Source organism: Columba livia, chromosome Z (genome assembly GCF_036013475.1).
Source record: "Columba livia isolate bColLiv1 breed racing homer chromosome Z, bColLiv1.pat.W.v2, whole genome shotgun sequence".
Classification (NCBI taxonomy): Eukaryota; Metazoa; Chordata; class Aves; order Columbiformes; family Columbidae; genus Columba; species Columba livia.
Window position 1 is genome coordinate 27,313,590 of NC_088642.1, and position 16,467 is coordinate 27,330,056.

The following is a 16,467-nucleotide window of genomic DNA, read 5'->3' on the forward strand; positions in this document are numbered from 1 at the left end:
TCTCTTTTTTTGTTCAACATATAATAACCTTACTATGGCTTCAGACCTTCTAAGCCACATGAAGAAGTGAGAACAGCAGAGAGATCTGTATAAGTCCCATATTTATTTGGAAAATTATTCTGGCATTGTGTGAGAGATGTGTGGTAGTTGTAAGCTTGTTTTCCAGGGGTCCTTGGGAGATTTGCATGATGAGATAGAAAGAGTGTCCTGGGGGTGGAGCAGCAGCATGCAGAATAACAGATGTCAGGCTGTGCTGAGGCTACTCAAGAAAACGCGTGAGGAACCTGTTTGGCACTGGGGACATCTGGAGGGTGGGAGTTTATAAGCTGTGGTTTAAAGTCACACAAGTACTCTTTTCCTAGGCTACTGTTTCATTCCTCTGTCCTCTTTCTAACTTGTATTTTTAAATGTTTCTGCCCAGAGATAAAAGCATCTCTTCCTTCTTTTTTTTTTTTTTTTTTTTTCTTTGGCCTTCCTTTTTTGGGAGATGTTTCTTCTTTCTGTTAATTTTTGAGTAGTTTCAGTTCTCTTTCTAATTTATGCCTTTTTTATTGTTCTAGCTCCCTGGTTGCCTCCCCCACCCGCCGGCTTCGTTTCATGTTCTTAATACGCATCTTGTGTAATGAAAATATTAGACGAACACAAAAGTTTACACTCAAGTTTCATTGCTGGAGCCATTTGCCTGGTTAAAGGCTCCTTTGCCCGGATAAAGGCGGTGTCCAGAACAGTAATGTTTTTAGAGATGGATGGAGGATGATTGAAACCTTCTCTCTGAAACAGTTGTTTGGAAAGTTCCAGAATCAAATGTGTCGTTTGTGTTAACAGAGAAGAAATGCGACCTATTCTGCAAATAACTTTGCTTTTCTGTTATTGGCTTGAACTGATGTTCAAGCTGTAATGGCCCTGGATAAATGTGCTGCATTACTTAATTAAACCATGATTATTAACTGTGATAATTGCATCTTATTCGTAAAACACAGCTTTTGGCATGAGATTAGAACTAAAATCCTGGCTGTTTGTATGACTTCCTGCAAGAACACCGGTGATTATGAAATATTTATTTTTTTAAAGGATTTTGCTTACAACTATATTTTAACTACAAGACACAGAGAACATTAGTAGAAAGCTTAAAAACAGAAGACTTGGAGATGGGGGTTTGCAAGCAGATAGGTTATTTTCTTTCCTCTGAACAGACAGAGAATTCCACCTCTAGTATTCCACATATCTCTACTTTTCTGCTTCCTCCCTTATTTGCTGCGCAGCAGCAGTGCAGGATTCTGTATATTCCCTAGGCAATCTGCTGTTCCCTATCAAGTCATCTCTGCTGGTTTGTTTTTAGTAATATTGTTGTTGCTGCTGAATTGCTTCTGAAACTCAGATTAGAAGAGACAATGAATCTTAAGTTCAGCTCTGAAATGTGAATACTTCAGGACTTGGCTGATCTACAGGATGACAAATAATAAACTGCAGATCCAAAATACATTAGGGGATTTGCGCTTAGTGGAGCACAAGAATGTGCGGGCAGGACACTGCTGGGAGTAGGGCTGGTGTTTCTATGTGAAGAACAGCCCAGTTGCTGGCTGGGTCCAGCCTGGGACACTCACAAAGTCTTGATGCTCTGCTGGGGCTGTGGGAGTGGGATGAGGCTTTCTGTGCTCTTCGGGAGCTGGCTTCTTACCGCCTGGGGAATGAGTAGCTGCCTGACAGTGCAGAGGAAAAGAAGGCTGCTGCTCTCTCAATCCCTTTTATTTCAGCTCCTGTGCTATAGAAGCTACTCAAACCAATTGCTGTGAGAGAAATTAATTGTTCCTATCCTCATGTGAAAGCTAGTCTATCCACTGTCCTTAAAACAGAGAAAAAGATAGAACATCTTTTTACCTATGTAACATTCAGAAAATGACAAAGTTTTTGGAAACCTGATGATCTTCTAAATGTCTCCCCTCCAATTTTTTCTAGCAAAAGGACACAAGCACCAGTGTTGTGATATTTTTCATGCTGTCTGCAGAAGAGTTATTCCATAGGCTGGCTTTCATCTCACATGAAATGACTGCCATGCAGTCATTTATGGTGTTGTCATCTATCTCTTTATGTCTTGTAAGTCATCATGTTACATCATGTCCTGCCCCCTGTGAAAAACCACCAGAGTCATATAGGCATACGCAATCAAGAGTGAAACTGAGTATTAAAAATCCCATGTCCGTGAGAATTCCAGCCACTTCTACTCCAGAAAACAAACGTAAAACAAAATTCTCCTCTATATTGATGTACATTATGTCAACTAGGCCAAATCTATGAAACTCATTGGAGAAAAAGGTTGTGATCAGGAGCACAATGTCCAACTGGAAGTGAGCCTGTTACTAATGGAGTACCCCAGGAATTGGTACTGGGGCTAATACTGTTTAATGTCTTCATTAGTGACTTGGACAATGGGGCAGAATGAACCTTTTGCAAGTTTGCAAATGACATGAAAGTGGGAGGAGTGGCTGATACAGCAGATGGGTATGCTGCCATGCAGAGAGACCTTGGCAGGCTGGAAAAACGGACAGTCAACATTCTTAAAAAGGGAATTGTAAAGTACTGAACTTGGACAGAAATAACTCCCTCCACCAATGCATGCTGCAGATCAAACTGCTGGAAAGGAGCTTGTTAGAAGAGGACCTGGGGGCCCTGATAGACACCAAGCTGAACACGAGCCAACAATGTGCCCTTGTGGCAAAGACAGCCAACAGCATGCGGGCTGCATTAGGAAAAGCAATGCTAGCAGATTGTGGGAGGTGATACTTCCTCTCTACTCAGCACTGGTGAGACAGATCTGGAGCACTGTGTCCAGTTCTGGGGCCTCACATAGAAGAGAGAACTGGATATACTGGAGTAAGTCCAGCAAAGGGCAAGGAAGATGACCAAGGGATTGCAGTGTCCAGAATCAAAGAGGAGACTGAAAGAACCGGGACTGTTCAGCCTTGGGAACAGAAGGCAGCTCAGGGGATTGTGTCAATATGTGTAAACACCCGATTTCGGGGAAGTTATAAAGTGGGAACCAGACTCTTCTCAGTGGTGTCCTATGAAGGGAAAACAGTTAATGGGCACAAACAAGTAAGAAGAAACTTACTTATTTGTCAAACACCAGAACAGGTTGCCCAGCGAAGTTGTGTAGTTCCCATCCTTAGATGTATTCAAAACCTAACTGCATGTGATCCTAAGGAGTCTGCTCTAGGTCACCACTCTGTGGGCAGAGAGTTTGGACTAGACAATCTCCAAAGGTGCCTTCCAACCTCAGCTGTTTTACAATACTGTGAAAAAGGAACATGAAACCGCTCAAGCTCTCAGCTGCCAGTGGCAGAGTCACACAGTATGATACTGAACTGAGACTTGCCTGTACTTACTTTTGTGAGCACAGTGGTTGGGTATGGGAGCTAGGCTGTTCCGTACTGGAATAAGATTTTTTATTTTGGGTTGGTCTACAGACATCGGTTGAAAATTTCTACCTGTGAAAGAAAAATATAACCTGTTACTATATGAAAATAATTGTAAATAATATGGTGCACTGTAGATTTCTGGCTTCTAGAAAAAAAAAGAAAGCTTATGAAGTAATGCTCAGAAATGCATAACAACAAGAAACTAGTAACTGAAAAAAGCTGTTCCTTTGTTCTCTTTCCATTCATTAATAAGAGTGACTGATTTAATATAATCTTCCTATGTACCCTTATCAGTTACAGTATAGTAGCTGGTCTCAAAACAGGTCTGGTATCTGGGTCCATGTAAGAGTATTTGGACATGAAATTTGTAGAAATGTTCAACTAGATGGATTTGATTTCAGAACTGAAGTTTTGGTTTGCCAACTTTTTAAATAGGGTCTCAGCCTTTCTAAGTAGTAGAACAGAAATGGAGTTCAACTGCTGGCTGGAAAATGAGACTGGGGGAACTATATCAGTAGTAAAGATGAGCTTCGAGAGAGTTTTGCTGCAGATGAAATCATGGCAGAACTGATATAAACTAAAGTTGCTTCTTATTAAACTATGTTTATGGCAATTTAATTTTTACCAAGAACAAATACTGGAAAACAAAAGGTTAATTGGCTAACTGTGGCATTTCACTGGGTAAGATTAAAGTTAACTTTCATCTAGTACTATTAAAAAAAGACTATGTTATAGGATGTGATGCATTTCACTACATAAATGACACATCAAATATTATTTAAAAAAAACCAGAAACTCCAGCACTTAATCAGCATTTTCCCCAGATTTTTTCCCTGAGTTGATCTTATTCTGTGATGTTTGAGTCCCTCAAATTTTTATTTTTTGTTATCTCCAGATCTGAGATGAGCCTTTGAAGGAGCCTGAGTTGTCTCATCAAACAGCTGCTTGTTCAGCATGGCATTGCAACATAGCCCATTGCAAAGCAAGTATGTGCTCTGCCAGCATGCAGAGATGAGGGAAGACACAGGATGGATGAAGTAGGACATCTTAAGCAATAGGAAGAAATGGAATGACATAAATTGCCTTTGTGGTTTTGTGGTTGCTACTTGAAGACACCTATATATTGCTGGGCTGTACAAGATAAACCTATAGGAAAACAGTTGTGGAACAGTTTCCTAGAGACAAACTGCTGTAGTTCTCAAGACTGCTGTAACTATGTTAGTGACTAAATGGAGCTAAAGTAGTGTTCATCAGACAAATACCCATGTTATAGTGCAGGCTTCAGCTCTGCATGGAGCACGATTCTGGCCCCAAAACCACAGCAGTTGATTGGCATTGGATCGATCTACCGGATCCTGTGGGTAAAGTTGATGCATGTTGTGCTAAAACATGAAGAATCACTTATGTGTGAGCTGTGCCTAATAGAAACAGACTTTGGTTTCCTTTTGCTGTGTTTTTCTCTTTATTTAGTCTTTAACATATTCTCCAGAGTGATAAAAAAGTGGCTGTAAAAGTTGGTAAATTTCTTTTATACACATCACATCCACTGTGCACAAAATAATAAATATATACATTCAAAAACAGCAGAGAATCAAGCCTGCTGCTCTCATTAGCTCCATTTGAGTTATATTGGTTTCAGTGATGCTTACGCTGAGAACTAGTGGCTTATTATGTATGTACCATCATGGTTTGATGATGAGAGGTTGTTTTTTTCTGTTGGGGTATGTTTATTTCATAAATGTGAATATCTGGCAGCAAAACAATGGTGCAAAGCATAATCATGTCTGCAAGGCTGATATGAATGCTTGGAAAATAATCCTTGTCTGAAAGTAGTTCTGACTTCAAGTGGAAGTATTCTTCTGCTCTTTCTTTCCATCTGCTACACGTAACACGAGAGAAAAAGTTTTTATTTCTTTAAGACATCAACTTTGTCATCCCCGAGAGCATATTTGTGATGGCCTTTATTTTTGAATGAAATGGAAAGGATGTAATTTCATTATTCTGAAATGCAGGAGTGCTCTGCATTCCATTTACTGACATTTTCTACAGGTTGTTCTTTGATTTTCCTTTGTATTTAGGCAGGTGAATCACATTGTGGTACATTTTGTGGAAAAGCTGTAAATGTTATGATGAATAACCCACTGTAAATCAGTCCTTCAGTTTGAGAAAGGAACAGGGCACTGATCAGTTTTGCCCTGTTCTTTCCCGGCCAGTAAGTGTTTCCTGTTGGACTACACTGTACTGCTTATGCCAACATAAGCCTAATAATAGCCTATTTTTTACATTAATCATTCAAGCAAATAGAAAGTACTGGACTGCTGTAGTAACACCTGAAATAAAGTGTCACCTTAGACCTGGAAGGTTAATATTCTAAAAGATCAGTGGCTGATAGAAGGGGGCTCCAGCTGGTTAGAGGGTGTGAAGAGCTGCCTTACATTTGAGACAGGCTTTCTTTTACTCCATCTCTTGAAATTTCTCTACTTACACCATTTTCCCTGTGGAAAGGAGACAATAATAAATTTTGCAAAAGAGATGATTACAAAGCTCATACATACAAAATGCTTCAGATTGTAGATGCCAGCTCAGCACTGTGGCTGGCAAACCCTCATGCAATATTGACAGCAGTTTTTGGTGCAGTCTATCTTTGCTCTCCCCAGTGGAGGGCAAGACAAAGTAGCTATTCTGAGAGAAACCATTGGCATGACAGTAAGGTAAGTCTCATAGTTACCCACAGCAACTACTCCCCTTTGTTTAAGTGCTAAAACTCAGCTAGTAAATTGACTCATCTTTCATTTTCAGGAGCACAGAAAACAGGAGAAAAAACCTCAAAAAATCCCCGTCTATGTGCCAGCTGCCATCATAGCATGAAGCACAAAAATTAGCTCCGACTTTAAAGTCCAGGTCATGCAAGAAAACCAATACTGTGTTTCAGGTGAAAAAAACAATTTCAAATTGAGTTTTCCTACGTTACTGATACCCACAACTCTGCCCTGGATATTCAGCGATTAGGAAATTACATGTAGCCCCCACAGTCATGACTTGAGAAAGAGAGTGTTAACACTTCGGTGTCCTTGAAAGACCCGATGTTGTTTTTTTCCCTTCAGATGGGCCTCCTACAGGAAAAAAAAAACCAAAAAAACAAATGAGGAAATATCTTTCCTGAGAGAGAGCTGTGAGGAAATATCTTTCCTGAGAGAGAGCTGCCTACACAGTGTTGCTGGCTGGGCTGGAGCCAGGCTGACTTTGCTTCTGACTCCTGTGAGTCCTGCAGGCGCAGTGCTCTGCAGACCTGGAAGCCCTGGAGCTCCTACGGTAAATGCAGCTCTAATTCACAGCAAGTCAGGTGGCTTTAATTACAGGGGGAGACGGATTTAAGCCACACACATAGGCGTGAAGAGGGATAAGCCGATCTTTTTATCGTGAAGAAATGCTACACAGTATCTGCGTTGTGCAATGTGTGCCTGTCAGACACTCTCTGGCTCCTTAAAAGCTTTTAATTCACATGCTCCAGTGGAAGACCTTTTTGCGAGCTACAGGAATCTTTTCATTGTTGGAAAGTTTTGTTAAAGGGGGCTGGTGCAGAAAGAACTGGGCTTAATTTTTCTATAAGGCAGATAATAAACTGTCAGAGACAAAATTACTTACTCTTCATTCGGACATACAAAGACAGCTCCCATTGTAACAATTAGAAGATTTCCCATAACTGATACAACTTTGCCCTCATTCATGCATGTAGATTGCTGGTCGCATATTGAGTCCCTGTGCACATCATGGAGCACCGAGTGCATGCACAGGGTCTGTCCTGATTCATTTGCTTGGCTGCAGATTTTTGTCACAGGATATTAATAGAAAATCACCTGTCCAGAGCAAACAATGATTTAACTATATAGTATTCTACAGTCTTAAGAAAAATCTATAATTGCATTTTAAATTACAGCCTCACTGTACCCTGTGATATTTAGGTTGTAAAGAAGCCCTGCAGGTTTTCTTGTTTTCCACATGTGAGAAAGCTGGAGCAATTTTTGCTAGTCATGTGGAGTTTGGGGTTTGTATGGTTAAGTGAATAGTTGAACAGGGCACAGTAAAAAAGTAGTGACACCTATACACCAGGTCCATCAAGCTTTCAGTAATGTGACCTGATGTTCAGGAAATGGAACTTTTTGAGTAGCACCCTGAAAAACTATTTCCAGCCTTTAGTTTGAACAAAGCAGAGTGACCTGTCATTCAGAAATTGTTGTCCCTACTCTCATTATTAGAGATCTGAACAGATATTTGCTATTTTACAGATCCCTTTGCTTAGGAGTCAGTACAATTTGCATTGCCATGCAAGCTCAGATAGTGACCTGACCTAACAGGGGGTTCTTCTCTGGCAAGGTTTCTGTTCACTCCTCTTTCCACTGGAGGAGAATGGCTCACATCTGTTGGGGTGTGCGTTGATCAACTTATCGTGTAATGTTTACTCCTCATAATGATGTATTGGTAAGCCTGGAGACTGCTTTTGCGTGTTTAATTTTCAGTTGGATATTACAGTTGTTGGAAGGCATGCTAGATGTGTTTAATTTTGGCATGGGACTAATCCCAAAGGAGATGAAGTTGGAGACACTGATATGTTGAAGTAAACTCCAGCATGCAAGCCAGCCAGTCAGATTCATTTAAACATGGATGTGACCCAAACAAAGTATGAGATCCCAAATCCTGCCAAATTCTGGTTTCGAGTTTACTTCAGAATTCTGGTGCTCTACTTCATTACTGTTGCATTACAGTTTCCAAACCACAACACAAAAGCATTTACTCTGTCTCTGTAAATTTAGCAACCTGAATTCAGCTTTGGAGAAACCATGAGAACAGTATACTCAATCAAAGAGCTGGCACTCAGAGGACTGGGAAGGGGTGACACTACAGTCTGGAGTCAGAATAGGTATGTAAGCAGAAAGCGGCGTGGTGTAGAGCCATCAACATGGCACATATGGACTTACCTGTTTGGATTCAGGATTAGCTCTCAGCATTTAAAGATTTGAGTGCAGTACTGGTCCCTTGCACATCTAGTTCCAGGACTAAATGTAGACACAAGGCAGCAGGCATGGCAGTGGGTGTTAACGTGCAATTCACAAAGCACTTACATAAAGCTGGAGGCACTTGCCTTTCACAGGTACCTTACACGCTTCCTAACTACTTGCATTTTTGCTTACTCATCAGATCTACTTAAATGTCTTATTTCTCACATGTAAGCTCCTTACTTCAGCTGTTAGCTTATGTCTTGTCCATCTGTGATTGCACTACATACTGGGAGAAGAAACTGAAAAAGATATTAAAGAAATAGAAATGTCATGGGTCTGACTTACCAATTTTTTCTGACTCAGATTGCCACAGCAGTAGATAGCAGATGTAAAGAAGAAAGAAATTACCTGATGGAGAACTGGAAAGTGAAGGAAGGTGGGGAGGGCACAAAAGCACATGGTGAGATCTACCAGAGTTTAAACCATTTATCAGTTTGTCTGAAGGAGTCCTAGTACAGACTTTATAGGAGAGTAGTTGGTTAGAGTCTCTGTTCCAGGGATCATCCAGCAAAGCCTGGCAGCTTCTTCTGTGGTCCAGCAAGCTGTGTTCACTCCTACTCTTCTGAGACTTGTGTGCAAAATGATGGGTACCGGTGCTGGAGGAGAAGCTTGACGTTGTGCTCTGGGAAGCAGTTAAGAAAGAATTGCCCACAGTGATCGGGGGGAGGCTCTGGGTTCTAACAGGCAGAAGTCCCTGACACTCTGGTTGCTTCTTTTCTGATATGAGGTACTTTGTGTCTGTGCTCCTTCTTTTAAAGTCAGCGGTGGTCAAACACTTCTCTGGAATGTCTTTGCAGTTTGTGTCCATAATGCAATCAAAAGTGGTAATGATGTCATCTACTTCTGAGGTCTCTTCTCTAGGATATCCGTCTCTGATTCTCTCCTTCTGGCTGGTTTTCCGATCATCTTTCTTCTTTTTGCAAGAGAAGATGTGGTTCAGCATACCGAATCGTCCTTCTTTCTTTTGGAGCCTGTTGTTCTCAGAGGGAAACTGATGAACTGGCTCAGACCTACTGGAAGTACAAATCAAAATGCGATGTCATTATTGCCAAACAATGAAAAAAATTCTGCCTGTGTTAGCCCATGAAATGGGCTATATGTTGTTCAGATACATTTGCGGGGGTTGTTCAAGGAAGCAGAAAGTTAGGAGTTCAAATTTGTAACTAACAAAGACTGAAAATGATACTATGTTACTTTGCCCTTTCTTGTGGAGTTCATTGCCTTGCACTCATCTTACTGTAGGCTCAGTGCAGCTATCGGGAAACAAAAAAAGAAACAAACTTTTCTGGCTTCAGTATCCACCAGCTGCAGAATCATGATTCTTAATGGTGAGGCAAAATCCAATAATGACAAGAAGAACATGATGGGATCTTTAAAACCAAGTGGTCTTTTTATTATGTCATATTTGGAAACTGGTATTTCCAACAGTACAGTCATTGCTAAGGCTCTAACAAAGGCACTAGTTCACCATTCCTTTCCCTTTTTCTTTCCCTTCTTTCCCCTTCTCCTTCTCCTTGTCTTGCCTGTACTAAAGAGACCTGGCACAGTTTCAAAAAACCTATCAAGACAATTACCTACAGTGGTGATGCTGTGACGTTTATGGATGAGATTTTGACGAATCAACATTTCAGACCTACTCTGACAGGCAAAGCACAGGAGGAGGAGGAGGAAGAGGAGGAGAGGTAATGTTACTCATGTCTCACAATCTGTAGTGCAGGAAATAATACTGACTGCTGGCTGGGAAGGACGGGGAAGCACAAAGAAATGTGATGATAAATGGCTTTGTAAATGTATGCTCATTTACTAAAGTTGAAAAACTGAAATGACAGCTGCTGAAACATGAGAAATGCAAAGAGAGAGGAAGAACCATAAACAATGGTGAAAGAATTATACTTTTTAACAGAAAAAAAATCTCAGAATAAGAAGAGACAGTCAAGGTAAAGAACCAAAGAAAGATCCTTACTCTGAGGATGAAAACTTGAAATTTGTTGTATTATCTATCTGGCAAAGCTGCTCTTGTGTTCAGTCTATCACTCTGTCTGATCACATGAATACACAGCTTGCACACAGATACTTCAAAAAAGCAGACGGTATGTATCTGAGGGCTGAAATTATTTTGTAAGATAAATTTTCTGTGCAAAGGTGACGAAGCCACAGCTATACTCACATCTTCTTAGTTGAGAACCCTCTGCTGATTGGCAGACTGGCACTGTAGCCACAGTGGTGAGTCTTCAGGAGATGACTAATTCTAATGTTGCTATTTTGGTGGAAAACTTGAACTGAGTATTGCATATGAACTGAGGATACATGACCCAGGGCTCAAACCCTTCAGTGGCATACAAAAGCAATAAATTCATTTTCTAGTTAGTGGCAATATGTGAGCAAGACATAAACTTTTGCTTTACCTGCTCTCCTGAGACAGCAGCTTGATGCATGCCGTGTGCCCACAGTACATTGCATATGTCAGAGGAGTGTTTTCATTGATGTCTCGAGGGCTGCTGTCTATCCCCAGCTCTAGCAGTGTCTGCACACAGTCAGCTTTCCCTGCTGCTGCAGCCCAGTGCAGAGGTGTCCTAAAAAAAAGGGAGTGTGTCACAAAAATAGATTAATAAATTTACTATTGAGACTGTTAATGACATAATGAGATGTGTTCCTGTGCTACTTGTCCAGATTCATAACATCCATTTTAAGGAACTCTTCATCAACTCATCCCACACTGAACTAATTGCCAGTCATGGTAATAAGACCATAAACTGGCATCTGTCTATCTATGTGCATCTATTTAGCTCTAGAGAAAGCAGACATGGGGCTGCAGAATGCCTATACATGCTATATAATAGTATCTCTTTCACTGCTGGAATTGCAGGGTGGGAGGAGTGCCTGAAGTTTTCAGAGCAGAATTTGAAAAAAATCTTTGTAGCATTCACTGGACAGTAACAAGGTCTTCTCATCTCTACACCAAACAGTATAAGCAATGGTTGGGTCAGGGCTCTCTGGGAAGGTAATAGAAGAAGCCTCTCCTGTTTGAATGAGAAGGACCAAACACATTGACGAGGCTGTCATTGCCCCTTTGCCAGTTTCTGTGTTCTTTGATGGGCACAGGCTGGGGCAGACATAATTGTCTTGAATCTGTGTAGGAGAATCAAACTGGTTTTCTACTTGGCAAAAGATTTGCACCTGGGCTTTGGAAACTTTATTCCAGTTTCCAAATTGTAATATTTTGCTCTTGTAGAAGCTCTGAAAGCACAAAAAACACCGTAAGAAAGCAGCAAGAATGAAAAATAAAATTGACTTTTCTTTGCCCATTTACTTGCAGTCCCGGTAATTTCAGATGGGTGCAGTCAGAAACACAATAGAATGGAAATCTACTGTTTGTGTATGTGAACAGCTTATCTTTTCCCCTCTTCAGTTATAATACCATCTATGGAAATATCTGAGAATGTGTAATAGGAGGCCATGTCTTACTGAGCTCTTAAGTGTAGTTAAACTCCCCGCTTTGCCCTTCTTTCCATAGAAACACAGACTTCTCAGTTACATTTTCCTGATGTTTAGAAACTTCTCAGAACCCTATTCGTTTTATTTCTGTTCCATTTTACTGCATTTTTCCAAGAAGAATGCTATTATTTTAAGTACCTGAAGGCCTAAGCCAAGAAAATCTTGGCTTTTGCTCCACTGAGCAGAATAATCAAGGCAAACAGTCACTTGGTTCTGTTTGCATTAAATAGATTTATGAGCAAAGTTCCAAGGGAGATAGGTGTAAAAGGTAGGGTGAAAAAGGGGAAAGAAGATGTCTTCTGCACTTAGGATGTAGGGATTTTGTCCTCGGAAGAATCAAATGCATGTCAGGATGGAAAGCGAAGGTGCCCTGGTCCTACAGGAATACTGTGTTAGCATCTGCAATGCAACAAGGGAACGTTGCCATTTCTTAAATAGAAATAGCAGCAGGATCCCAACGTCAAGTTGTAGGATCCTGTTCTATTGTTTTGAAAAGATTTTTCACTTTTGATTGAAAGAAGTTAAGTCAAGTGGTGACAAAGTCATTTCACACATAATCTTATCATTTCCTACCAGAAAAACAAAGTTGAATAACATTCATACTAGTCAGTTATTATACTAGATACAATACAAGTGAGCTAGGCTCCTTTGCAGTGTTTCTGAGCAAGCATGGTTTTATGTAAGTGCAGTTCATTAACTAGGTCATAGCCTGTGCAACAGGAAGCATGATTATAGAGTAAACAGAGCTAGTCTCAGGTTAATAGAAAGGAAGCAGCAATTTCAGTTTCAGAGTTTCCATGGTTACCTGTCATCCACATCAAGGGCCTGTAGGTTGCACTCTGGGATTTTAGCCAGCTCACTGATAATATCACTGTAGCCTGCAGCAGCAGCAATGTGCATACATGTTTTGCCGTTCTCATCATCGTAATTTATTATTGATGGTCCCTGGTAGTGGTCCAGAATGATGGAACACAGAACCCTGTTGCCACTCTGGCGAGGAAGTTCAGAGAAGAAAACCATTTTACAATGGAGCTCACACCAAACTGCATTTTCTCTGCCAGAGAAGGCTAAATACAAAAATGGTATTCTGTTTTGTGTTTACCAGACTTCACAGGTATGAAAACCAAAAGCTTCCAATCTCCTGCTGGGAACTGGGTTTACTTTATGAATTTCCTAGAACACTTTGAACACTGGAAAAATAATAAATAATGTACCACTGCAAGTATCTCCAAAAGTTACAGAATGTAAATTACTCAACAGCTTTCTCAGAAATAACTTGGGGCTTTTGCTTTTTTGCTAAGCCAGAGTCCAGAAAGATATGAGCCTGTATTTTCACATCAAAATGTAGGGTTGGAAGGGACCTCAAAAGACCAACCCACTTCCATAAGCCTATTCGAGTACACTTAGAAAAGCCATGTAAAATATTTGGTGAAGTGGTTCTTGAAAACTTTCTTAGCTAGTTTGCTCCAGTGCTTCAGTGTCTTAATAGAAAGTTGACATGGGTCTCTAACCTGCCAATGAAACTAAACATTTTTTATGCTAACTTGGTCAAAATAGAGAAAAATAATTAATAGTTTTTTGTAACAACACAGAAGCATGAGGCTGGACAGGTCTTTCTAGGTCATTAAATTGAATCCCTGCAATAACTTGCAGCTATGTTATATCATGGCTTTTATAAATTACTGTGTCCATTAAAGGCAATTAATTTTTTTTGCCCCCATTACTCCCAAAGGAAGGCAGTTCAAGAACTTGTTTGCTTTAATGGTTAGTATCTCTGATTTCTATTCATACTCCTGGCTGATTTATGTCCCTTTGTGTCTGTGCCAGCATTATTATTTAGGTTAAATACTTTTTTCCTCTAACTGGTGTTTATTGTTCAGATGTTTCTCTAGACAATCATCATATCCTTTTTGAGCTGCTCTCTTGCTGCTTTAATCAATCAAGGCCTTTTAAGTCTTCCTTGTAAAATGTACTTTCTGTTTCTCTCATCAACCTACTAACCCTTCTCCTTTTGTTTTAATCGTGTATCCTTGGAGAGGGGTGGTTAAAATTGTACCTAGTCACACACAAACATTTTTGCCAGGTCTTTGTACATTGACACCAGCTCTTCCTATTTGTGTTAGAAATACCTCGTTTGTTATGTAACAGAGTACTATTTGCCTCATTCACAGCTGTGTCCCATTAGAATCTCCTAGTAATTTTTGAATAACAATTTACACCTCAGTACTTCTCTTCCATAGTTGCTTCCAGACATATAGTTTCTAGTTCCTTGAAGGACCTTCTGTTATTAGCAGCTAAATGCATGACTTAAATATTTTACCCTATTCATTTTTGTCCCATTTGTATTACTTTAGACTTGAAGATGATCCATCTTTTCCTGCATGATACCCACATTTTTTTCTGCTAATGTCTTCCAGTTTTTTGTTATTGGCAGATTTCATCAGAAAGCGCCTGTATTTTGTGCTGGGCTATCAGGAAAATATTAAGCAGGATTGATTTCTAGCCTTATCCATGAAAATAATTTCCTTCCAGCCTCTATTAAACATTTGATTATTACTCTTCATTTCTTGATTTCGAGATACTTCTTCTGCTTCTCCATATTTTTGCCTTTTATTTTGTAAGATGTTTATGTACTCTAAATATATCTGTTAAGAATAGGTAGTCATCCATTATATCTCAAGCCTTTTCTATGCATTTTTCTTCTCCAGGCTTGGGATACAGATTCCTACTACATTTTGTATCATTGACAGGATATGTTCCAGGTCGCTGGAACCTGCTGATCCCAGAGCTTCTCACTCCAGCTGAGAATTCCCTTAATTTATCAAAATGTGTCATTCTGAAATAAGGAATTTTATATTGTATGTGCTTTATTTACTCACCCATTTAATTTAAAGTCTATTCATGATCATGCAATCCAAGCTTATTTTATTTGAGCAGGAATTTTATAACTTTCTCATGAACCACATTAAAATTATTATTATTTTATAGTTGTCTGAATATCCAATGAAAAATGAGTATTGATCTTCATGTTCAGGAATAATGAGGTCCTGTCATTTTTATTCTCCATTCCCTATGCCAAATGTCCATGTCCTCCACAGAAGCATAATTCTCAGGTGCCTTTTCTGGTCACTAACATCAGAGAAATCCCTAGTCACATTCAGGGCTAACTGGATCTAGAAGTCTGTCGCATATTTGTACAGTAAACATCTATCTATCTATCTATCTATCTATCTATCTATCTATCTATCTATCTATCTATCTATCTATCTATCTATGTATCATCATCCTTCTCCAAGTCAGTTTCGATACAAAAAAAAATTAACATGTAGTATCTTAGTATTTCTATATTCGTGTTCTAGTGGCACTACTATTCCTCTGATTTTATACTGTCCTGCTAAGTCCAAATTTCACATCCTGCACCTACAGTTTCAGTCCCTCAGTATTCTTGCACAACTCTGGACATTTGCATAAGAAATTTACCACTGTTCTTACTGGCATTTTATGCATTTACAGACTGTTCTGTCTACCACCAATCTTCCATTTTCTAGACTAAACAAACCATTTCAACCTCTGTTCATAGGTTAAGTTTATCAAACCACTTATCATACTTGGTGCTTGCTTTTGGCATCTTTCCAGTTTGTCTATAGCATTCTTCAACCATGGCACCTCAAATGACATAATTATACAGCTGAGGCTTCTCTCCTGGCATTGAAAATGACATCAGTACTTCCCGGAGGCCGCATGTATCACGATTCTGTTGGTATGTGCCAGAACGATGTTTGCTCATTTTGTATCAACACCATAATTTAAACTCCTATTCACTCTGTAATCCACTAGTGTACTACTCTAGTACTCTTCATTTTCTGCAAACAGCTTTAATTTTTCACAGTTCTGTACACAGTGCTATTTTATTAATTTCAGGTCATCCCTACAATTTATCAAAATCGTTTTGAATTTAATCCCGACCCATAAAGTTCTTGGTGTCCCTCTAATTTGGTTGTAGCCATGAGTTATATATGCATTCTGTATTTCATCATCTCATTATGGAACAAATAAAAATGTTCTTATGGTAAATCCCTTATGATAAAACTCTCTGTGAGATGGTCACCTCCAAACGTTATTTGAACTGTCCTGAATGTGGCTGATACAGAATCTTGATGTGTGATATAAGTTCCTGAGCTGATTTTGGTTGCATTACTCCTTATTCTTCTGCACTGGGACATCCTGTCTTTGGACTGAATTTTAGGTTCATTATAGCAATTTGCACCTATAGAAATTATGCTATTGGCATCACTCAGTGGAATTAACATTGTCTGTACTGCTCAGACCAGAAAGGGAGAAGGAATTGGACTTTTTATGATCACTCTGTTCACCACCCGCTTAACAAGCTCTCTGTGCCATGTGATGGACTTTATCTTGTTGGCACTTTTCCAGCACTTCTGTATTTTACTACATGTCATTAAACTGATTAACTGACATTCAAGCATACTATATCTGAT

At 39.6% G+C, this 16,467-nt stretch overlaps 1 protein-coding gene across 1 annotated transcript in view; it reads right to left on the minus strand.

The window, feature by feature from the left end:
• The window catches only part of ANKRD55 (ankyrin repeat domain 55), a 68,262-nt gene that overhangs the window by 16,512 nt on the left and 35,283 nt on the right, over positions 1-16,467 (minus strand). Inside the window, exons 7-10 of the mRNA XM_065045234.1 lie at positions 12,774-12,958; positions 10,879-11,046; positions 8,822-9,486; positions 3,384-3,485 (exon numbers count right to left, since the gene is read on the minus strand). Coding sequence (XP_064901306.1) covers positions 3,384-3,485; positions 8,822-9,486; positions 10,879-11,046; positions 12,774-12,958 — 1,120 coding nt within the window. The remainder of the gene's footprint in view (positions 1-3,383; positions 3,486-8,821; positions 9,487-10,878; positions 11,047-12,773; positions 12,959-16,467) is intronic.